General features: G+C 51.4%; 1 protein-coding gene across 3 annotated transcripts in view; it reads left to right on the forward strand.

The window, feature by feature from the left end:
• The window catches only part of LOC132419776 (OTU domain-containing protein 7A), a 392,208-nt gene extending 367,519 nt beyond the window's left edge, over positions 1–24,689 (forward strand). For all 3 annotated transcript variants that reach the window (XM_060003662.1, XM_060003661.1, XM_060003663.1), the window contains 4 exons: positions 312–461; positions 21,274–21,388; positions 21,563–21,647; positions 22,749–24,689. In XM_060003662.1, coding sequence (XP_059859645.1) covers positions 312–461; positions 21,274–21,388; positions 21,563–21,647; positions 22,749–24,182 — 1,784 coding nt within the window. In that variant the 3' untranslated portion in view covers positions 24,183–24,689. The remainder of the gene's footprint in view (positions 1–311; positions 462–21,273; positions 21,389–21,562; positions 21,648–22,748) is intronic.
• The last annotated feature ends 226 nt before the right edge of the window (positions 24,690–24,915 follow it).

Genomic DNA, 24,915 nt, shown 5'->3' on the forward strand with positions numbered 1-24,915 from the left:
ACTCTGCCCAAGGAGGCAGGTGGAGCAGGGTGCCCTGGTCAGGTACAGGACTTGGGGTCTAATGGGCCTGGCCCCTGCGAGCCTGGGCTTCCCTATCCATCGGTGGCAAGCATCACCTAGCTCTCAGGGAGCTCCTGCCAGGTGGGTGGAGGCCCCTCTGCTGTGGAGTAGGTGACAGATGACAACACCCGGGGCTGCAGCCTGAGCCTGCCCTCCCTTCCCTCCGCCCTGTCACCTCCCCCAGGATGGTGAGGGATGCTGTCCACGCCCCCTCCAGATCCACATGCCCTCACCCTTGTTTGTGTCTGCAGCATTTGCTCCAATCCCCTTCGGAGGGATTTACCTGCCCTTGGAGGTGCCTCCCAACAGATGCCACTGCTCACCTCTGGTTCTTGCCTACGACCAAGCGCATTTCTCTGCCCTTGTGTCCATGGAGCAGAGAGACCAGCAGAGAGAACAAGGTACACCCGCCGCCACCTAACAGTGCAAGGTGGGGAAGGGGTGGGCCGGGAGGGGCAGGAGGTGGAATACGGAGACCTCCCTGGGAAGCGCACTCAGCAATGATAGGTTTTGCCTAAAACTACCATATGCATGCAAAAAAATATCATTGAAAATAATGCCATTTGCAGCATCATGGATGGAATGGACTTAGATTATCATTATCATAGATTATCATACTAAGAAACTTAGATTATTATAGTAAGTGATGTCAGACAAAGACAAATATCATACGATATCACTTATATGTGGAATCTAAAAAAAATGATACAACTGAACTTATTTACAAAACAGAAACAGACTCAGACAGAAAACAAACTTATGGTCACCAAAGGGGAAAGGGGAGGAGGGAAAAATTAGGAGTTTGGGATTAACATATACACACTATTATATATAAAATAGATGAATAACAAGAAACTACTATATACCACTATACTCAATATTTTCTAATAACCTCTAAGGAAAAAGAATCTGAAAAAGAATATATATGTATAACTGAATCACTTTGCCTGTATACCTGAAACTAACACAACATTGTAAATCAACTATGCTTCAGTTTTTAAAAAAAGAAAATAATGCCACAGTCAACTTTTAATTTAAATTATGAAGCAAATTAATAATCAAGCCACCCTTAAATAACTTTCACAGTGGTTCCCTTTCACATGTACGCATATACTATATGGATGTAATTAATCTCAGATGTAATTTTTTTTCTTTTTTTTTTGCGGTACGCGGGCCTCTCTCACTGTTGTGGCCTCTCCTGTTGCGGAGCACAGGCTGCAGACACGCAGGCTCAGTGGCCATGGCTCATGGGCTCAGCCGCTCCACGGCATGTGGGATCTTCCCGGACCGGGGCACGAACCTGTGTCCCCTGCATCAGCAGGAGAACTCTCAACCACTGTGCCACTGGGGAAGCCCTCAGATGTAATTTTTAAAAGCCCGTCTACTTTGTTAGACCAACCAGACGATCAAAATATTAAAACTCTGGACTAGTAATAAACTTACACTTAATAAACAAATAAATAATTAATTAATTAAAAGCCCGTCTAGTGCAGAGAGTCAGCAAATTACAGCCCACTGCCTGTTTGTAAATAAAGTTTTATCGGAACACAGCCACACTTGTTCAAAGACGTATTGTCTGTGGCTACTGCTTTTGTGCCCTAACAGCAGAGTTGAGAAGCAACCCCAGAGGCTGTGTGGCCTGCAAAGACTAAAATATTTACTAATGAGCGCTTTACGGAAAATGTTTGCCAGCCGCTGCTCTAAAGTAAGCTTTTGAATCAAAAGATGGATTCTTCCATTCAAATCATTACATGAGAGTTTCCTGCCAGGAGCCATTTCAGTGCTGCAGAGAGGCTTGCCGGGCTGGGCCCACAGGCTGTGCACTGCACAACTCCAACCACCAGTCACATAGACTCATGTGGGGCCTGTCTTCAGTCAATGCATTATGGGTCTGCTGTGGAAATGGCGGGATTTTGTTTGGAATGTTAACTGCTGACGGATGTGTGACTAACTGAGCAAATAGAGGGAAACTCTTCCTTTTTCACTTCTGTGTCTGGTTAGACAGAGAACTCCCAGGATACTAAAAGAAGGAAAGACTGACCAGTTTCAGGGTCCCTGCCATAGGATGTGGTCCCAGGAAATCCATGGTGGCTCATCCTGTGGTGATGTGAGTCCAGAAGGAGAGGGAGCAGGGCTGCCACTGGCTGTAAGGGGACTATCACGTCCTTTTCCTGTGCTAGTTACAGACATCTCACTTTAGCCATAGGAAGACATGTTTCGTCATTAAGGCCTAGGTGCCATTTGCCTTTTCTGTTGTCTCTCTGCGTGTTGGCCAGTGAGAGCTGGCACCTCCCTCATGGCTTCCAGCTCTTCTCAAAGCTCACTGTGGCTCTGGAGAGACGGGAGGGCCCTTTCTCTGCAGCCTCACCCTATCAGCAAGTGATTGAAAAGACCAAAAGCCTTTCATTTAGAAGCCAGATGTTGGCCATGAATATTAAGAAGAAACTTAATCAGGATAGTAGGTCAGAGGCTCCTAACTGGGCAACTCAGGACTTTGACTTCTATAGAAGAACTGTACAGAAAAAAATGAAAAAAAACTCTAAAAGAAAGGTGAAATAATAAATCCATGATTTAAAGGTGAAACATTTTAGAAACAATTAACATATCGAGTATAAATTTTGGAGAATTTGAATAAAATTGGCTGTGTTTCATTTAGAAAATTTTAAAAAGAGGGCCCTTCTCAGGACCAGGGATCCAGGCCAGGTGCGGGGCCTCTCATCCAGTCTCCCAGAGACTCTGTGGTCAGGGAGAGATCAAAGTCCCAGGGCTGGCATCTCCAGTTGCTGAGCAGGGCCTTCAGAGCCCGGCTCCCTCCTCACAGAGGCACTGAGCTTTCTTTCAGGCCTTCCAGATACTGCTTATGGATGCTTTCAAGGCCAATATGAAGGTGCTCTTCAATAAAAGGACAAATGTGGAGGGGTTACCGCCGAGCAAGGGAGCGTTGCAGAGGTGCAGATGGTTTCACCTCTAAAGACTTTTTTTCCCATAAGTGGATTCTGGTCCCAGTGTGGGTTCTGAGCAGCTGTGTCGTGGGCTCCTGCAGCTCCGCCTGCTGGCTTGCTCCTAATAGCAGTGTGGTCCCTGCCTCCACAGCCCTCACGTGACCAATGTGCAGGGCTGCACGTTGACCCATTCAGTCCTCACGACCATCGCACAAGCAGAAGCAAAGCACGTGTAAGCGGCTCCCACTGGCTGGGTAACCTCTGTGCTACATGTCAGGCCCTCACACATTGGGAAAGGATACAGATGCTCTGCAGACTTTGAGGCTTTAAGTACTGCTACCGACACATCCCCTGTGCCACCCTCACTGAGCTGGTGGGTGCTGGTAGGCGCAATCCTGCTTCCTGCTCCTCCCACTGGCCTGAAGTCCAGTGGTCCTGCATGCAGTATTTGTTTGGGGGGCCGAGGGCCCATTCAGTGAAGCACCTGTTGCATCCAGGTTTGGGGACCCAAAGATGACAGTGTCCTTGCCTTGGGGCCCTTACCACCTTGTAGGGGAGACAGGCACCCCCATCAAGCCACATACTACACAAGGCAGGATGTTTCCCGAGCAGTCACGAGCTCCATTCAGCAGGGGAGCAATTACTCTAATTGGGAAGAACAGACAGATAGACCTGAGCAGAAGTGCTGGGCTGATGCAGGGATGTTGCTGGTGGTGGCTGGCATGTTGCTGGTGTGGCCCAGCAAGCACATGTCATAGGAGCGTGATGGTGTTGGGCCTGGGTGCTGCCGTATCCTCACCGCGTTGCCCGAGGGGCGCCATGTGCCCTTCCAGCCTGTCCCCTTATCTGTTGCCGGTACAATAACACCCATCTCCCTGGAAATGAAAGCTTTCTCCTCCCCTTCCTCACCCTCATTCCCTCCCCCCTCCCCTGTCCTCTGCCCTTCCTCTTCCTTTCCGCCCACTCTCCCATTTGGTCTCTTTTCATTTGACACATGTAAGGACATCACCACTTAATTATGAAGTGACCACCATGGTCACTTCCACACACTGAAGTCCTCAGTCACCCCTGGGAATGACATTGCCTGTCCCAAAGCCAGGCCTGTCCCCTGATCCTTAAATGTTGCTTCTAAGATAAACCTAAAGGCCTTGACTGGCTCCCTTCCTGGCCACCATTAGTGCCCAGCATCTCCCTGAAAGGACCTGCCATGGGCAGGAGGAACAGAGCAGACATTGTCCGGGGAGCCATCACCAGAGGAAGCCTACCCCAGGGTTCCTGTGGGGCACTGTCCTACCTTCCAGCCCGACGGTAGAGGCTGTCGGGGGCTTTCTGCAAATACCAGATCCTAGCAATTCTGCCATTGTTACCCAGTGGTTGAGGATGGTGGGGAGAAGCTGAGAAGACGTCAGGAACCTGCTCAGGGAACAGACTCAGTCTCTCTTCTCAGCCTTTATGATGCCAAGAAAATGGAAGCAACCACAGAAGGCCATGATATTAGCCCCCAAAAGAAGATAGTTCAGAATAGCATTGGGATGCAAGGGGCTCAAAGGAGAAAATGGCTGCTGCAGCTGCTTCTCTAACAGGGAGTCCTGAGGTAGGTGGTCCAGGGCTGGTGCATCAGCTCTAGGCATTCTCAGGTACTCAGGCTCCAGCCTCTCCCTGCTCCACCATCCTTATTGTGTGGTTTCAGCCTTATGGTCATAGAATAGGTGCTGCAGCTCCAGGCATCACATCCATATTCCAGGCTGGACCAAATGCCTCTCTTCTTGAAACTTTGTCATTTCAGTTGGGAAGAACACCTTCCCTCGACACGTGCTGGCATCTTACTAAGGCTGAGCTCTATACTTGCAGTTTCCCGGCTTCAGAGCAGCCTGAGAAATGAGTGCAGCGGAGGAAGAAGGGGGTGAGGTGATGGGTGGGGGTTCAGTGAGCCAGCTCTGAATCAGGGAGAGGATGTGATGTTTCCAGGCAGTTCCATCTGGACTCTCCTCTTTATTTCACCAGCAATGACCACTCATCTGGGGAAGAGCAAAAGTGCAAAAATGAGTTCTTTACCAACTTGGGTCCTCATCTGGAAATAAACCACGTTAGCTGTTAGGTTCTTAATTCCCTAAAAAGCGGTGGTGCGTGAGGCTGTCAGTGCTGTGCTCCTTAGGAGAAAATCCATTCTCTTTCAACGCAGAGAGAGAAGCAGCCTTGCTCCCAGGGCCGCTGTGTACCGCCCGTGGATGTCAGGTTCCGGGCTGCCTGGGTGAGGGTGGCGCATGCGTCTGGCGGTCCTGGCCGTGGCCACGCCCCCACAGGAGGAAGAGCCGGGGCGGGGGCGGTCCTGCTGAGAGACAGACCCGGCGCCACGCGGCTGACTTGATGGCACGCTGCTGTCCCCCCCCCATCTAAATGCCACCAGGAAGTTTCATGCCCAGAGGCTTTCTCTCCTAGAGCCCTGGTTCTGTGCCAGAACCCCCCCACCCCAAAGCTGGCAGGAGCCTTCTGACCCTGCTGAACTGAGACCTCGGCCTGGCCCGGGGCTTTTCACTCCGCCTTCCAGAAAGTCTCCAGCTCTGTGCCTTCAAGCTGCGTTGCACTCTGCCCCCAGGGAGCCTCCCAGGAAGCTCTTTACAGACACTAAGGTCACCACCCCCATAGCATCCTTGCCTACGAGGACCAAGGATGCTCAGTGAGAGGAAAGATAGTGGGAAACCATGCTCTTCCTTCCTGCCCTTCCCTGCCGTGCGGGGCTTCCGTCCGTTCACAGGGTTTCCTGGTTGCAGGTTAGAGCCCCTTCGACCGCAGGTCACCAAAACCCGACATGGCTCAGACAGGAAGAGGGCTGGTTGTCACACACACCACACTCTCAACATTGTGGGGCAGGCAGGCCCCCCGGGGCAGGTGGGGCGTTTCAGGAATGTTGGAGATGACCAGGCCCCTCCATCCTGCCTGCAGCCTCCTCACCTTCTGTTCCAGGCAAGTCCCTGCCGCCATCCCCTGCTGCAAGCAGGTCCTGTTCGCCCCCAAACTCCGGTGTCTAAGAGCATGGCCAGATCTGGGGCAGGAAGTATGCACAAAGATCCTATCGCATCTTGTCCTGGAAGAAACAAAGCATCTTCAAAGACCGCGAGGGTAGTGTCAGAAGGGCTTCTGGGCTGATGGACGAGGCTCCTACAGGACGAGAGGGACAGTGAGGACCACCACTGGAAAGAGTAGAAACATGATGAAGTTGCTTCGGTCCAGGAATTCATGATGATGCTCGGGGAAAGCCTCCCTCATCAGCTCTCCAGGAAGCTCAGGTCCACCACCTTGGAAACATAAAAAGCAGGAAAGTATCAGGCGAGATCCTGTGTTTCCTTGGTGAACTAGTGACGGGACCTTCCTCTGAGTTCAGGTACCCTGGCTTGTCATGAAGGGAGAGGTGTTGGTAAGGGCTGAATTCATGTGTTGAAGAGCTAACCCCCAGGCCTCAGGCTGCGACTATTTGGAGATGGGGTCTTCAGAGGAGTAATTAAAATACAGTGAGGTGATCAGGGTGGACCCTCATCCACTGTGACTGGTGGTTTTATAAGAAGAGGAGGTTAGGACACAGACACACAGAGAGAGGAGATTGCAGGAGGACACAGAGAAGACAGTCACCTGCAAGCCAAGGAGAGAGGCCTCAAAAAGAAACAACTCTGCTGACACCTTGTCCTTGGACTTCCAGCCTCCAGACTGTGAGAGAATAAATGTCTGCTCTTTAAGCCCCTCTGTGTTCCACTGTTATGGCCACCCGAGCAAACCAATTCAGACAGAATGAGAATACCAGGTTATTCAAGCCCATGGGAATGAATGAGAAACTGCCATGTTTCTCATTATTTCTGGCTCAGTTCATCACTGTCACCTTCTTGACCAGCGGATGCTGCGTTCAGATCCATCAGGGGCCTGGTCAGAGTGTGTGAGCTCCCCACCCCTCAGCAGCTCATGCGTGGGGGTCCTGGGACCTGTTGTAGCTGGTGGCGGACTTTTTACAAAGTAATATTCTGCAAGCTCTGTAGATCCAGGTCCCAGCAGATGTTTGGAACGTGACTAGTCTCTCGACTCCTCTCCAGGGGAAGGGGTGGTCCCACTGGGAGGCCCAGCAGAACAAAGAGCAGGCCCACTGTATGCATGGTCGAGAGCCCCCAAAACCTGCCGTGGGCGCCAGCTGCTCTGAGAGCAAGGTCTGGTTCTGGGGATGAGCAGCTGGCCGTGGTCCAGGGGACAGGCTGTGGGCGGGCTCCAGCTCTCTTGTGTACAGCCGCACGGGCCTGAGCCACGGGGAGGTTCATTCAACAACTGTTCAGTGTGACAGCACACTTGTGACAGTGACAGTACCAGACAGCCCACACCTGGCATGGTAAGAGCTTGGCGTTGAATTCCTTCCATCCCGGGGTCAGCCAGGCCTCAGGCATGGGTCTGAGCAGAGCTGAGCCTCACCAGGTGAGCTGGGCCCCAGAGACAGCTCATAAGTGGCCATAACAAGCTCCACTACCAGGTGCCGCAAACTCAGGGGCTGGTGTCCTCAGATTGGAGGCCTTAGGAAGGAGGGCCGGGGGGCGGTGGGGCTCTTTGTCATGCACCTGCTGGCCCCATCGGTTCTCTTGCCTGCAGCCCTCCTTCAGTGTGGCAGACAAAAAACAGAGTCCCAGCCTGTGCCCTCAGCTCGGCTAGGAGAGGGACTAAGAAAGCACAGTAACACCAGTTTCTAGGATGGAACCGGGCATTATTCTCTGAAGCCAAGATAAGAGACTCTCAGACCACAGCTGGGCCCAGGCTCAGGACCGAGCCACCAGGCCTGTGGTCTCGGAGCCTGGGGAGGAGGCAAGGGTGTAGGACACAGAGCATCAAGGTCCAGGGCACCTGCTGGTCCCCCACTGCCGAGCAGAGCTGTCGCCCTGCCCCAAGCAAAGGACACCTTGTGGAGGGCGCCCCCCACCCCGGACCTCCCAGCACCCTGGGATGGAGGCTGACAGGTACAGTCATCACAGGCCCAGAGAGAGCAGCTGTCTTGTTCTTGCATCTGAGGAACGATGTTCTGGGAGCCTGAGAATGAGACGAAACGTGTTGTAGGATGTGACATGGGACTGCCTTCTTCCCGCCACTCCCTTCCTTCTGCTTGGCCCAGTGCGTCTCATCTGAATGTGTCCAAGCTCCTGGCGGCTTAAAAATTCCATGAGGTGTCCTTTAAACCTCTCGTCCTTCCCTGTGTTGAAACTATGTTGGGAAAGAATCCACTGCTCCCTTACAGCTCTCTCTGCCTCCCCCGCCGCCCCGCCCCTGCCGCTGCTGAGGTTGGCCGGCTTCTAGGAAGAACCCCGCTGTGTCCTGCAGGCTGGGGTTCCCGTGGGGAGAAGGCAGGGCTTGCTTGCAGTGGGCAAGCTTGGGCTGGAGGGATTGGTCAGGTGTGGGCAAGCTGAGTGGGCAAGGCTTTGCCAGCGCATTTTGGGACTTTTTGTAAATAAGTTACCGTGCTTTCGTGGTAACTTCCACAGATGATTGGTGGTCCCCTGCTTTCTCCATGGGGAGGATGTTAGTCCTTTGCCCCCAGGACACCTGGACCCTAGTTCTGCAGCTTGCAGGAAGGATCCTCCCATGCCCACAGCATGGTGCCCGTGGCCTCCCTGTGCCACGTCCTCAGATGGCTCTGCAAAACTCAGACCTGGGCTGTCTGCACCCCACAGTCACGCCAGTACTTGCAGGCACTTCCTGTGTGCAGGCCTGGTCTAGGTCCTTTCCAAGGACAACACTTGACCCTCTGCATGTTCTGTGCCCACCTGACAGAGGAGGACACTGAGGAAGGAGGGCCATCCCCAGGGAATGGTCACAGCCGGTGAAGGGTCACTAGGGCAGGTTAGTAGGGTGGATGGTGCGACTTCCAAAAAGCAGACTTGGCCAAACAGGGTGATAATCAGGGAACAGGCATCTCCCAGAGACAAGGTCCGGGAAGTGGTACCCAAGCCAAAGTTTGCTTGGGATATAAAGGCAACTCACACCTGGTGACTTAGGGACCTTCAGGATGGGAGAAGGTGGGGGAGGGGTGCCTCACTTCCTGGGAGATGTTAATACCATCTGTTTCTATTCTTTTTAAATAAATAAATATATATATATATATATATATATATATATATATATATATATATAGTAATTATTTCAATAGTTTTTCCTCCTAAATGCAAACAGCCTGAGAGCCTCTGGGGCACATCCAAGGGCCACATGGGGGTCAGGGTGCCCTCACGGTGTCCCTGTGCCTTCCCTAGGGGTTCCCGCTCAGGTGACCCAGAGAGCTGCGTTCTGCAGCCTCTAAGGAGCCAGACGGAGGAGGGGATGCTGATGTGAACAAGGGGCTTGGACAGTGATGCCCACGCAGCTGTCAGACAGCTCTGAAGGCTGAGACTGACATCCATGGATGATCACACCAGAGTTTGTAGTTTATTTACTGGAAACAGACTCAACACACCCAAAATGTGATATATGAAAAAAAAAAAAAAAGTTTCTGCAAGAGCAGCCTGAAACTTTATCTCTTGCCACTTAGAAACAACACCCACGTTTACAAAACTGAGCAATTTGGGAATTTTGTGGAGCCAAACAGAATAACCCCACACACAGGACATGAACTCTGTCTTCAATCTGTATTTTATGCTCAGCTCATAGTTAAATTAAATGCCAATCTATATTTTATGATTTCTCGAACCATATATAATGTGACATTTCATTTCCAGTCTATTTGACGACAAACTGTGCTCTTTCTTACAGGATTGATTTATAATAAACAGCACCTGTCTCCTATTAAGTAGAAATTGGTCTTAGGCTATGAATATTATTAAATATTCCATTTAAATGGATTTTATAATATAATTTTGTTAATATAGCTATCTAAAATAAAGTGATTTTTACTTAAAAAGCACTTCTTCATCATATTCTAATCAAACGGGCCCATCTGTGGACCTGTCTGAATACAATAATGGGAGGAATTACGTATCAACCCACCTGTTACTGGACATTATAAGAATCAGATGAACTCATGGTAGCAAGAAGGCTTGTAGAAACCAGAAAGTGCCTAAAAAATGCAAATTCCCTGCATTGTCTTTGCAATCAGCCTCCTTCCTCTTCAGCCACCTTCTAGGCTTGCAGTTTGCCACTAAAAGACACACTCGGCCTGGGTGTGCAGAGCCAACTTGCCTCCCCGCGTGGTCTGCAGGCAGCCTTGCTGAACCACTCGCCCCGTTCCTTTGCTGCTCCTGCTGTAGCCTCGAGCATGGCCCCTGGAGGCCTGGGCCACACCTGCAAAGGCCCCTCACTGTTGGAGAAGAGGAAGAGTCTCTGGGGGCATCCAAACTCTTAGCTCAGACCCTGCACCCCAGGGCCCGGGGACCAGACGAGGGGTGTCATCTTTGACATTGTTGGTTCTTGACCCAAGAATATCTCAAAGGGCCCCTACGTGACCAGGAGCCATGTGTGGAACTTCAAGGCCGTGAGCTCTGTCCTGGCCTTGCAGGGGGACGCGAATTCAGAGAGCTGGGTCTTGCTGATCAAATGCCCAAGAGTCCAGTTGTCCACCGACACCTGCGTCACCCCAAGGACCATCGGCTCTGGAGCCTGAGACTCAGTTCCAGAGAGGTGCCAGCTGTGCTCAGCTACACGGGAAGAACTGGCCAAGGGTCTTTCACGAGGAAACCGGGGCCTGGAGAGATGAGGGAGCAGGAGGCACAGACACAGGCTCCCCCAGGCCTCCCCAGGGTGTCTAAGCCACAGAAAGAGTGGCCCCAGGAGCACCCCCAGCCGCCATCTCCCCCACTCCTGAATCAGCCCAGCCCCCATCTCCATATGAAGTGCCGTCTCTCCCTCAGGCTGCCCCAGGCTCCCTGTGGACCTGCAGGCTTCTGATGGGTGGTGTCAGAACAGGACACGGCCTTCATCGATCCTCCTGCAGAAGAGAAGGAAAACAAAGCCCCAGGCACCTGTCCTGCCCCCTGGACATGGGGAGGGAACCTCTTGGTCAGCCAGCGTGACAGCCTGCTTCTGCTCTCCGAGAAGCCCCCCTCAACACCGTCCCCCAGGGCTGCGTCTGATGCATGAGAGGACACGTATCCAGAAGAAATGGCCGGCTTCCTGATAACCTGAGTCCGCTCAGAGTATTGTCTCTCAGGACGTTTTTGTGGGGAAAGGGTCTGTGGGAAAGAAAGCATCCTGATCAGAGCCTAGTGGGTGGTCTGGGGCGTGAGGCCACGGGCAGCTCATCGAGCAGGAACTCACCACTTTCCTTGCGTTTGTGGAGGGGACAGGGCTGCCATTGCTTTGCACCTCGAGGTCTCATGAAGCAAATCCTCATAAAGCAAGTCTCATCTTTCCCAGAGGCGCAAGGATGCAAGGTTCTCGCGCAGCCAGGGACTCTACGTCAGGCCCGCTGGAGGTTGTTCTCAGGCACTGGTGAGCCACAGCCAAGGCCACCGTGGGGGTGGGAGCAGGGAGAGGAGAAGGATGACAAGGACCACCTTTCGGAGGCTCCTGTTCTTCACTGGCCAGATCCTGGATGTCTTGAAGCCAGATGTCCTGTCTTTCTCATCTTTGTGTCTCCAGCACCAAGACACCTGGGAGGCAATTAAATGTTGAATGAATAAATGAATGAATGAATGAGATTAGATGCTCACGATCTACTAATTTCAGATAATTCAAAAAAAGGCAGGGTGACACAGTAGTGGAAGACAAAGTACACAGTGTGGAGGAAGGCAGACCTGCTTTTCAATCACAGCTCCAGCTTTGGCTTGGAGTCACTTAGGTACCAGAGTTTCACCTCCTCTTCTGTAAAGTTGGAGCAAAAATCCTGTAGCTGGTGTAAGACTTGTAAGTAATGAATGCAGAGCTCCTGACACAGTACCTGGTATTGACGGAGAGTTAGACACAGAGATCAATGGAACAGAATATGGAACCCAGGAATAACCCCACAAAATATGATTTTGACAGAGAAACAAAATAAATTCAATAGAGGATGGATAGTCTTTTCAAACAAATGGTGATGAAGTGATTGGACATCCATAAGCAAAAAAAAAAACAAAAACTTAAACCCAAACCTCATTTATACAAAAATTAACTCAAAATTAACCATAAAGTAAATGTAAAATGCACAACTATGGACCTAGAGGTAGGTGAAGAGTTGGGTTTTTTTAATATAAATTTATTTTTTTTTATTCATTTATTTTTGGCTGCATTGGGTCTTCGTTGCTGCACACGGGCTTTCTCTAGTTGCGGCACAGGGGGGGCTACTCTTCATTGCAGTGTGCGGGCTTCTCATTGCGGTGGCTTCTCTTGTTGCGGAGCACAGGCTCTAGGCGTGCAGGCTTCAGTAGTTGTGGCATGCAGGCTCAGTAGTTGTGGCTCGCAGGCTCTACAGCACAGGCTCAGTAGTTGTGGCACATGGGCTTTGTTGCTCCGTGGCAGGTGGGATCTTCCCGGACCAGGGATCGAACCCGTGTCCCCTGCATTGTCAGGCAGATTCTCAACAATTGCGCCACCAGGGAAGCCCCAAGAGTTCTTATATATGTCTCCTGTTTGTTCTGTGTCTCTGGAGATCCCTGACTAATAGAACCACAAATCTGTTGTTCATCTCTAGAATTTTGTCATTTCCAGCATGTTGCATAACTGGAATCATACAGAGAATGCAGTCTTTTGGGATTGGAATGATCCCCCAAAAAAGATGAAATTAATAACTTGGACCTCTGCTCTGCAAAGAGAAAAAGAGAGGGGGGGACAGGAAGGGAGAGAAGGAAGAAAGAAGGAAAGACAAGTTATAGACTGGGAGAAAATATCTGAAAACCACCTATCAACAAAGGACTTACATCTAAAATATACAAAGACTCCTCAAAACTCAATAGCAAAAAAAATCTCCAAACCATCCAAATAAAAAATGGGAAAAGACATGAACAGACATTTTACCAAAGAGGATATATGGATGGCAAATAAGCACATGAAAAGATGGTCAACATTAGAACCACTGTAAGACGTCCCTACACACCTGTCAGAATGACTAAAATCTTAAAAACTGACGACACCAAATGCTGGAGAGGATGTGGAATAACCAGATTGCTCCTGTATTGCTGGTGAGAATGTAAAAATGGTTCAGTGACTCTGGAAAACAGTTTGGCAGCTTCTTATAAAAGGAAACATCACTTACCATATAACCTAGCAATTGTAATCCTGGGCATTTATCCCAGAAAAATGAAAAGTTATGGTCACACAAAAGCCTGTACACAAATGTTTATAGCCGCTTTATCTGTAATATCCAAAAACTGGAAACAACCCAAATGTCTTTCCCGGGTGCATGGTTCAACATACCGTCTATGCCACAGAATCCTACTCAGCAATAAAAATGAATGACTATGACTCATGCAATTACTTGGGTGGATCTCAAGGGAATTATGCTGAAGGGAAAAAACCAATTCCCAAAGACTGCATTCTGTTTAATTCTAGATCTATAGCATTCTTGAAATGACAAAATTATAGAGATAGAAAACAGATGAGTGGTTCTCTTAGTCAGGGATGTCCAGAGAAACAGAACCTATGGGATACATACAGATACATATATAAGAGGAGATTTATTATAGGAATTTGTTCACATAATTATGGAGGCCAAGTTCTACCATCTGCCAACTGCGAGCTGAAGAACCAGGAAAGCCAGTGGTGTAATTCAGTCTGAGTCCAAACGCCCAAGAACCAGTAGCACCGATGTCTGCGGGCAGGAGAAGATCAATGTCCCAGCTCAAAGAGAGCAAATTCCTCCTTCCTTGGCTCTTTTGTGCTATTTGATCCCTCCATGGAATGGATGCTGCCTGCCCACGTTGGTGAGGGCAGTTCTCTGTACCCAGTCTATCAATTCCAATGCTAATCTTTACCAGGACCACCTCCCAGACACACCCAGACATTATGTGTACCAGCTCTCTGGACATCCCCTAGCCCAGGCACGTTGATACATAACATTAACCTTCACAGCGGTGGACAGGGATTAGGGACCGATAGGATTATTTAGAAGCACACTGTTTAAATTGCAAATAGTTGAGGATTCTCCAAATATCTTTCTTGGTTATGGGTACATAGTTTTATTTAGTTATGGTCTGAGAGCAAACTTTTTACGATTTCTATTCTTTTAAATCTGTGAAGGTTGGCTAAGAATATGTTCCACCTTGGTGAATATTCCATGGGGTCTTGAAAAGAATGTGTGTTCTGCTGTTGTTGGGTTCCATAAATGTCCATTGATTCAAGGTCTCTGATGACATAGTTCAGTTTTCTATATCTTTGCTGATTTTCTAATTGTTCTGTCGTTTCCTAAGGGAAAAGTGGCAGTCTCCATCCACAATGAATGTGTCTTTCTCCTTTCATTTTTGTTAGTATTTGCTTCATGTACTCTGAAGCCCATGCACACGTGTAGGACTGTGATAGCTTCATGGAGAACTGTAATGTTCTTCTATATCTTTGGCAACTGGCCATGCACTGGAGCCACTCCAGTTTTTTTTTTATTAGTATCTTTTAACCTATGTATGTCTTCATATTTAAAATGGATTTCTTACAGTCAGTATATACTTGAGTTTTGCTTTTATATCCAATCTGACAATGTCACTTATTAATTGGTACATTTTAACTATTTACGTTTAATGGTAGCTCTTTTCTATTTGTTCCATCTGTTTTTTGTTCTTTTTTTCTCTTTCCCTGTCTCCTTTTGCTTACTTTTTTATTTAATTTTTATTGGAGTATAGTTAACTTACAATGTTGTGTTAGGTTCAGGTGTACAGCAAAGTGAATCAGTTATACATATACATACATCCACTCTTTTTTAGATTCTTTTCCCATATAAGCCATTACAGAGTATTGAGTAGAGTTCCCTATGCTGTACAGTAGGTCCTTATTAGTTATCTGTTTTATATATAGTACTGTGTATATGTCAATCCCAATCTCCCAATTTATCCCTCCCCTGCCCTTACCCCCTGGTAACCACAGATTTGTTTTCTACATCTGTAACTCTATTTCTGTTTTGTACATAAGTTCATTTGTACCCTTTTTTTAGATTTCACATATAAGTGATATCATATGGTATTTGTCTTTCTCTGTCTGACTTACTTCACTCAGTATGACAATCTCTAGGTCCATCATATTGCTGCAAATGGCATTATTTAGTTCTTTTTTATGGCTAATATTCCATTGTATATATGCACCACATCCTCTTTATCCATTTTTCTGTTGATAGACATTTTGGGTGCTTCTGTGTCTTAGCTATTGCAAATAGTGCTGCTATGAACATTGAGATGCATGTATCTTTTTGAATTATGGTTTTCTCTGGATATATGCCCAGGAGTGGGATTGCTGGATCATATGGTATTGGGTGGGCCAAAAAGTTCGTTTGGGTTTTTCCAAACATCTTACGGAAAAAACCCAAACAAACGTTTTGGCCAACCCAATAGTTCTATTTTTAGTTTTTTAAGGATCTTTCGCTTCTTTCGTTGGTGTTAATTGAGCTTCTTAATGGTTCCATTTATCTCCACTGTTGATTTACTATTATACCTGTATTTTTAATTATTAGTGATTTCCCTAGGGTTTACAGTGAACCTCTTTAATTACTGAGACTCTGTTTTCAAGTAACATTCTACTTCATGTGTTGTATACAGATCTCATGACAATGTATTCCCAACCCCTGCCTCCCATCCTCTGGGCTATTATTATCAAGTTCTTTACTTTTACATGTGCTATAAACATGTAATACAGTATTGCTCTCTTTGCCTTACTTCTAAGAGTAATTAAAAGGAAGAAAGCTGAATTTTATTTTCAAATTCATTTATTTTATTTCTATCACTTTTCATTTCTTTGTGTAAATCCAAGTTTCTACTGGGAACATATTCTTCCCCTTAAAGAATTTCGTTTAACATTTCTTAGTGCAGGTATACAGAGGACGAGTTTTCTCATTTTTGTCTGAGAAAGTTCTCCTTCGTGCTTCAGAGCTATTTTTGCCGTGTATAGAATTCTGGATTAGCAGGGTTTTTTCATCCAGCACTTTAAAGATATAACTCCATTGTCTTCTGTCTTACCTGTTTTATCATGAGAGGTCTGCTGTGATCCTTAGAATTGTTTCTCTGTATGTAATGTGTCTTCTTCCCCTGCTGCCTTCAAGATTTTCTCTTTGTCTTTGGTTTTTAGCAGTTTGAATATACTATGTATACAGATTTGTTGCTGTTGTTTTTCCTGCTTGTTTTTTTCTTAGCCTCTTTGATCTGTGGTAGAGTTTGTCATTCATTTTGGAAATATTTAGATAAATAATGTCAGCTGTTATTTATTTAAATATCTCTTCTGGTTTTTTTCTGTCTCTCTTTTCCTTCTGGGATTACACTTACACAGATCTGGTGCTATCTGATACTGCCCCGCCGATCTTGGGTATTCTGTTCTGCAACCCTCCCCCCACTTTTTTCTCTTTCTGTTTCAATCTGATTAATGTCTATTGACCTATCTTACTGTTCACAGCTTCTTTCCTCAGGTGTGTAAAGTCTACTGATCAGCCCCTCAAAGTCATTCTTTACTTCCATTATTGTGTTTTTTTATTTCTAGCATTTCGATTTGACTCTTTCTTACTCTCTGCTGAAATTAACTATCAAATTCTGCATGGTATCTACTTTTTCTGTTAGAAAATTGTTTTTAATTAGTTGTTTTATTTTTTTAATCAGTTTTATTTTTTTAATCTTTATTAACTTTGTTACAATATTGTTTTATTGTTGTTATTAATCAGTTGTTTTATTTTTTTAATCTTTATTAACTTTGTTACAATATTGCTTCTATTTTATGTTTTTTGGTTTTTTGGCCACAAGGCATGTGGGATCTTAGCTCCCTGACCAGGGATCAAACCCGCACCCCCTGCATGGGAAGGCAAAGTCTCAACCACTGGGCCACCAGGGAAGTCCCTAATCAGTTATTTTAAATCACATCCTATAGTTTCGATACCTGTGTCATATCTGTCTTGTTCCGTCACCTGTCTTTTCTCTTGTCAATGTGTTGATTTTCTCCTGTCTTTTCTTATGCCGAAAATGTTTCGTTGAAAGCTAGCCATCTTGAGTAGGGCAACAAAGACTAAGGCATATCGTTCTGATTCCTTCCCTTTTGCTGCACGGGGTTTGGATCAGCCTAGTCAGGATCTGATGCTGCCCTGGTTATCCAGCCTTCAAATCCTTCTAGTTGTATCTTGTGTTTATGGTGGGGCTGGTATTTCTCATTGTCTGCTATACCTTTGTGCTGAGCCTCACCTCGGTGAGGGTCTCTCTCCATATTCTTGCCCCTTTTCTAGCAGCTTGTTAGCCTGAGTGCAGGAGGCAGAGCCCAGAAGGGTAATGTTTCTGTTGTTCTGATTAAGCCTCTATCTTAGGTGGGTGCTGTGTCCCTGGATCTGGGGGGAGGGAGTGACTGGAAAGGCCCAGTGCCCTAAGACCAACAGTGTGTGTTGCCCTGCTCTCTGCAGTTCCTTCCTTAGCAGATGGGAAAGGTCCGTGAAGGACACTTTCTCAGAATTCTGGCCAGTCTTTTTGTGAGCACCAGGTCAGGTCCCATGGAGAGGGGCCTGCAAGTTCTTGTGAATTTCCCTTATGTCTGTGGCCCCCAAGGTTCTCTATTCTTTCACTAGGCTACACCCTTCCTTTACCAACTTGTTAACATTTTAGCTGAATTCTTCTTAGTGGGGTCCAGCTTAGTGGGGTCCAATTAAGCTCATGTCCATCCCTCCTCAAAGGCACCTGTCTTTCCACCTGTGGCTGGCCAGTTGCTGTCTTTCCACCTGTGGCTGGCCAGTTGCCTATGACTTCAGCTCTCAGACGGGTTAAAGGAAAGTTGTGAATCAGCAGTTCGTCTAGCTTGTTGTTATACTGGTGGGACATTGCTCCTTTGGCTTTTTACAGCCCAAACAGAAACCAGAGGTCTCCACTCTTTTTTGGAAAATAAGTACTGAAAATTGGTTGCTGCTTTGGTTATCCTTTGTCCAGGCTAGTTTGAGATGATGCCTGTATGTTTCCAGGTTAAAAGATAGAAGAGAGTTTTTTCAAAGGGGAAAAAAAAGGTTGCAGGTTTATTTTGAAAAGTATTTGCTGTTCCTGACATTTGCCACCAGAGGGCAAGTCACCGCATCACTCCCCCTCTCACTGGGTGAGGCCAGGTTTCCAACAGGGAAAAGTGTGTAAAGTGAGAGGCAGAGGCAACGAAAGTACCTGAGGCTCACAGAGGCCTGTTTTCGAGGCCGCTCTAGGCTGTACAGCTACAGGTGGGGCTCCTGGGCCCTGCAGCCCCAGCCCTGACCGGCAGGCCACAGCTGTGCCCTCGGCACAGAAGATGCCTTCTGACATCCAGGCTGAGAGGCTGCCAGGAGCCTGCTGGGTGGTCAGGCTCTAGCACCTGCAGGTGATTCCAACCTTCTGCTTTGTGTGTTGGGGCGGGGGAGCTGGGGGGGGGTCAGGGTGGGGAGTCCAGGAAGTCCGTTCCAGCCCAGCTACTGAGTGTAGGAATTTCCAGGAGCCCTTTGGTAGGGAGGCTGAGGGGGGCTGTACAGCTGTACTACTTTAGCTGGTTTGTCTGAAACAAATAAACCAAAATCACAGTGGCTTCATGTGATAGGAGTTTGGTTCTCCTGCAGATAAAGTCTAAAACAGGTGTTCCTGACGGGTGGGCAGGTCCCCTCCAAGTGGGGAGTCAGGAGTGCATCCCTGATATCTTGTAGGGCCGCCATGATCAGAAGGCATCACGGTGGGAAGGGGTGAAGGGGAGAAGGCGCACCCACCCCACAACCACATCGCCCAGGGCTTCCCCCAGCACTTCTGCTCACGCCCCATGGGTGCAAGCATGTGCTCTTTCCTAATGCTAGGGTGGGGGCCTGGGCAGGCGCCCTCAAGGCACCTCTCCCCTGGGAAGGTGGACAGCCAGACCCCAAATCGCCCACGTTGCACCCACAGAAACTGCTCCTAACAGATTATTCTAGAACAATGTTTCCCAGATTTGCTTGATTTTAAGACCCACAGGGGATGCTTATTTAAAAGAGTCCTTGGGCCCGTTTCCTGGACACTGGTTTGGCCATCTGCATGGCCATCTGCATGGCGCCTGGAGTGGGTGCCTTTACCAAGCCCTCCAGGGAGCCATGCTGCCCTGTCTACAGAGGGAGCCTCTACCCCCTGCCCACACCCATGGGTGGGAAGCCGGGGCAACCCTCTCTCTGTTGTCGTGGTGACCCTTGGAACTATGGGACTAGCTCCTGGGTATGGCCCAAGGGAGGCTGGTCCTGAGCTATCCTGCAGCCCTCCCTGGGTGTGACTACCCTGCAGCTCAGCCTGGGGAGGGGCAGCCTGTGTGTCACAGCCACATCAAGGCTGGACTGAGCAGTTTGTGGCCTAGGCAGACCAAGTGGCCCCTGACCTCCCAAACCTGAGCACAGTGCCACCCAGCCACATCGAGATGAAAAGGAAATTCTGGAGCAAAGCTGTGTTTCCCTTATATGAGGGGTTAGGGGCTGGGGTAGAGGAAGAGGATTATTTGTGTGTCTTTAGCAACTGGAGGGCAGCACTGAGTCAATGTTTCTGATTTCTTACCAGAAAATCAATTATTAACGGTATTCAATCGTAGATTTTATGTATTTATTGTTTATTGATTTGTCTTTTCTGTTTTTGCCATGATTCCCTTGTCATGAATCTTGGGGAAGTGACACCAGGTTCATGACCAGCATGGGGTGGGGGAGGGGGGGAAGTAAGGAGAAGGTAAGGTAAACCCCAGGAAGGAGCAAGGCCCCGTGCATCCTGGAGTGGTGCCTGGGGGGCTCAGTGTCCCCAAAGATGGGGCTCTCGGTGCCAAAGGAAAGCAGCGTGTGGGAGGCCCCATGTGTTCAATCAGGCACAGGCAACATCTGGCCGCCAGCACAGGAGCAGGAAAGAGGTGCTCCAGGGCCTGAACAGGCAAGGATAAGCCTGAAACAGGGAGGCCCCCATCCATGAGCTTTCAGCTCCTAGCCCACTTCCCCCTCTAGAAAGGGGCCCGGCCACAACTGCCTCCTAAGCCGGTGCGACAGCGGAGGCGAGACCTCCCTGTGGAGGCCGCAGCAGGGTCTGAGTGTCACACCTGAAGGTGCACCAGGCCCTGCACCCACACGTGCCAGCCCCAGCGTTTGGGCAGGCTGGTTCCCCAGGCAGCACTCAGGGCAGCACCCAGTGCTCTCTCCACCAGCCACTGGCATGGAGCCCAGCTCCAGCAAACATAGCAGCTGGCCTGGCGGAGCCCCAGGCTGTGCTACTCTGCTGGGGCCTGATGCTCAGGTGAGGCCTGCAGGGAAGCTTAGTGCAGTCCCCACGCAACGCTGTGCCCAGAGGGCAGAAACAGGATGGCTCCTGTCCTCTCCCCACATTCTTTCTGCCCCTGACAACAAGAGTAAGCCCGTCACTAGGGAGCTGATCCCACCAGGCTCAGAAGCTCCCAGCAGATCCCAGACAAACCTGTAAACAGCAGCCTCCAGCCCAGCCTTTCTGAGGAGGGCCCAGGTTCCCCCAGGGCAGGGGTGTGTTTTGATGAATCCATCCCTGGGTGCAGTGTGGAGCCCATCTCTCCTCACTGCCTTGGCCACCTACGCGTTTCCTCCCCAGAAGGCTCACTGGTCAGCCCTAGAAAAGCTTGCCAAAGCTCCCTCAGCCTGCTGTTCACCCTCAGGGTGCTATCACCACCTGACAGCCTGAGCTGTATGTCACCTGTTCATCCTGTCCCTAGTACAGGATGTGAGCTCCCTGTGGCAAGGGCCACAGGGTCCGTGGGTCCCGCAGCAACACAGAGCAGGTGCGCAGGCAGTCCTCGCTCCCCTTCTCTGGGAGGAGATGGGCGGGCCTGGCCCCAAGCCCCCTCCCAGGTGACCTTGCTCACTGCGCTGTCTGGCCTGGGTCGTTCGTTAGAAACCACAGAAGCAGTAATAGCTGTTTTTTGTCTGCTGCCCAAGGACGGCACCTGTCTTTTGACCCAGGTCAAGCCCAGGTCTCCAAATGCTCTTCAGCCTCCACAATAAAGAGGAAACTTTTTAAACTGTTCATGGTGCGTTTGAAACCTCCGGCCTTAACACCCTTCCTGGCGTAGAGGTCCTGTGTACAACTCCATTCGGTTTCCTCAATCATGGAGACACCTGGTCTCGGTGGCCTTTTCCTGTCTTCCCTGGGGGTCACGGGGACTTCGAGCCTCCTGTCCCCGCCCCCGAGCCACCTGGCACGGGTCTCTCTCTTTTGCGTTCCAGCCGTGATCCCCCTGACGGATTCAGAGCACAAGCTGCTGCCTCTGCACTTTGCGGTGGACCCCGGGAAGGACTGGGAGTGGGGGAAAGACGACAATGATAACGCCCGGCTGGCCCAGTAAGACCCTACCCTGTGTCCCCTCCCCTGGCGCCCTACGGGGCGGTCTGTCTCCGGGCTTCCCAGGGAGGGGCTGGACACGGCGCCCCTGCTCCTCGGGGCTGGCTGGCTGCACTGGCGGGGTGCGCGAGGGCGAGCTGGGGCGCATCTCACTCGGTGTTCCTCTCTCGATAGCCTGATCCTGTCGCTAGAAGCCAAGCTGAACCTTCTGCACAGCTACATGAATGTGACGTGGATCCGGATCCCCTCTGAGACCCGGGTGAGCCTGGCGCGCGCCGGGACGGACGGCAGGCGCACTCGGCCCGGGGCGGGCAGGCGAAGTGCATCCCAGCCTTGCCCGCGGCCCCGCCGCCCTGCCGCCCCGGCTGGGCTGCAACGCGTGCCTCTGTGCGCCTGTGCCTGCGAGTCTGGACGTAGGCGCACGCTCCGGCTAGGGACAAAAAATTTTTGTCCCCTTACTTTCTCCAGAGCGACAGGAATAAACACGCCCACTCAGAAAACAAACCGTAGGCAACTCACAACACAAAACTCTCTCTTGCCGAGATTGGAACACGATGAGCTGCCACGGAGCGGAATTAACTATAAAACTGTGTGTGGGTCCTTGGAAAAGGCAGGGAACCGAGGGCGCGATTTCTCGGCACCCCCTCCTTTTCTTCTTCTCTCCCCTCTTTTTCTCCCCTCCATGAGGGGAGGGCTGTGAGACAGGGGGCTGGCGCCCCACTTGGCCCCCTCCCCCAGGGAGGACCCATGCTGGCCCTGCCTCCAGATGCTAAGAGGGATTCGCTTTAAGTATCTGACTGATGTTTTTGTGATCTCAGTAGTAAAGTCCCAGGAAAAGGGATTTGTTTAAAAAACAAAAATTACAAATAATTGGCCCTCCCCAGACATAAATTTACTTACCCATAAAGTCGGGCTCGTAACGAATATTTTTTAAGTTTCATGAGGAAAGCAAGGAGGGCAGTGCCTGGCACACAGTACCCAGGACAAACTGGCACTGCTCAGAGTGCTTTGTACTCCAGCGTTTACGTGTATCTAAACTTCACAGGGCTCCCTGAGGCAGGTCCCGATACCCCATGTTACTGATGGCACGAGTGACAGTGGATGGCAGTCTGGCTCCAGAGTCCAGCTGCCTGGAGTATGTCATGACGTGGCTGTGGGTGTTCTTTTCTCACCCCCACGAGGGCTGTGAAGGCAGCGGCTCTAGATCGAGAATCAGGAGACTCTCAAGCTGGGACACAGCTCGGGTTTCGGGCAGTGAGGCCGGAAGCCACACCGCGGCGGCGGGGTCTGCCTCCACCGGCCGCGTGGGGCCAACTGATCTCTAACCTCCTCCCGTCCCTGCCCTCCCTCTCCCCTGCAGGCCCCTCTGGCGCAGCCGGAGTCCCCGACGGCCTCGGCGGGGGAGGACGTGCAGTCCCTGCCCGACTCGCTGGACTCGGACCGCGACTCGGTGTGCAGCAACTCCAACAGCAATAACGGCAAGAATGGCAAGGACAAGGAGAAGGAGAAGCAGCGCAAGGACAAGGACAAGACCCGCGCGGACTCTGTGGCCAACAAGCTGGGCAGCTTCAGCAAGACGCTGGGCATCAAGCTGAAGAAGAACATGGGCGGCCTGGGCGGCCTGGTGCACGGCAAGATGAGCCGCGCCAACTCCGCCAACGGCAAGCACAGCGACCCGCCCGAGCGCGGCAAGGAGAAGAAGGCCAAGGCGCGCAAGGGCAGCAAGGAGGAGTCGGGCGCCTCGGCCAGCACGTCGCCCTCGGAGAAGACCACGCCGTCGCCCACGGACAAGACGGCGGGCGCGTCGCCGGCCGACAAGGGCGGCGGGCCCCGCGGCGATGCCTGGAAGTACAGCACGGACGTGAAGCTGAGCCTCAACATCCTGCGCGCCGCCATGCAGGGCGAGCGCAAGTTCATATTCGCCGGCCTGCTGCTCACCAGCCACCGGCACCAGTTCCACGAGGAGATGATCGGCTATTACCTGACCAGCGCGCAGGAGCGCTTCAGCGCCGAGCAGGAGCAGCGGCGCCGCGATGCCGCCGCCGCCGCCTCCACGGCCAAGCGGCCGCCGCGCAGGCCAGAGGCCGAGGGCGCGCCGGGCCCGGAGCGCGCCTCGCCGGGCCCGCCGGCCGGGCCTCCCACGCAGCTGGTGCTCAAGCTCAAGGAGCGCCCGAGCCCCGGGCCAGCGGCGGGCGCGCGGGCGGCGCGGGCAGCGGCGGGCGGCGCGGCCTCCCCGGGCCCCGGCGGCGGCGCGCGACGCGCGGCTGCCAGCGGACCGGTCCCGGGCCGCAGCCCCCCGGCGCCGGGGCGCCAGAGCGTCATCCACGTGCAGGCGGCGGGCGCGCGGGACGAGGCGTGCGCCCCGGCCGTGGGCGCGCTGCGGCCGTGCGCCACGTACCCGCAGCAGAACCGCTCGCTGTCGTCGCAGAGCTACAGCCCGGCTCGCGCCGCTGCCCTGCGCACCGTCAACACGGTCGAGTCGCTGGCGCGCGCCGTCCCAATAACCCTGCCCGGCGCGGCGGGAGCGGCGGGCGCGGCCGAGCCCAAGTCGCAGACCTACACCAACGGCTTCGGCGCGGCGCGCGACGGCCTGGAGTTTGCCGACGCCGACGCGCCGGCCGCGCGATCGAACGGTGAGGGCGGCCGGGGCGGCCCCGCCGCGGGGCCGGCGCAGCGGCGCTGCCAGCGCGAGAACTGCGCGTTCTATGGACGCGCAGAGACCGAGCACTACTGCTCGTACTGCTACCGCGAGGAGCTGCGGCGGCGGCGCGAGGCGCGCGCGGCCCGGCCCTGAGCGCGCGCCGCGGCCCCGCCGGCTGGGCTGTCCTCTCCACGCTGTTGGTGTCTCCTCCGCGCCCTGGTCCACCGGGAGGCCGGCGATCCTCTGTCCGTGCTGTGTACGTGTTTGGTCAAACGTTCCTAATGGTGCCTGAACCTACACTGACGCCACTCAGGTAGTAGACGGATAGGAAACAAGTCATACTGTTGGAAGTGGGTGTGCTAGCTAGCATCTGCCTCGTACCTGTGGAAACTCAATAGCCATTGCAAGGGTATTTTTGTTCTTCAATAAGAGAAATAAAGAAATTTGCAGCCCTTTGTTTTTAGAAGGGAGTGTTTTACATGCCTTTTTTTTTTTTTTTTTCTTTTTTCCCTAACCCGGCGACTGACCTCTTCCATGTAGCGGTCACCTGCGTGCGATTGTTGCCACCTAGGGTTTCGAAGCAAACGCGCGGCCCCGGGACCGCGGTGGCGGCTCTGCCTCGGGCTCCCACCTGTGCCCCTCCCGGGTCCCTGGAGGACAGGGCGGTTGGCCTCCCACTGGCGCCCTGGTGGTCCCTGTGACCCTTTAGGAATACACGGCTCCATCTCATAAGCAAAACCTCCTCCCACAGTCCCCGGCTCGAGCGACATTCACACTGCCATCAAAGTCGCGGGCGTCTGTAGGATGGGCACCGGACAACCTACCTCGCAGGGCGCGGTGAGGTGTAGCGATCACTCCCGGTGCCGGGCAGCTCAGGCGACAGGAG

Source organism: Delphinus delphis, chromosome 2 (assembly GCF_949987515.2).
Source record: "Delphinus delphis chromosome 2, mDelDel1.2, whole genome shotgun sequence".
Lineage (NCBI taxonomy): Eukaryota > Metazoa > Chordata > Mammalia > Artiodactyla > Delphinidae > Delphinus > Delphinus delphis.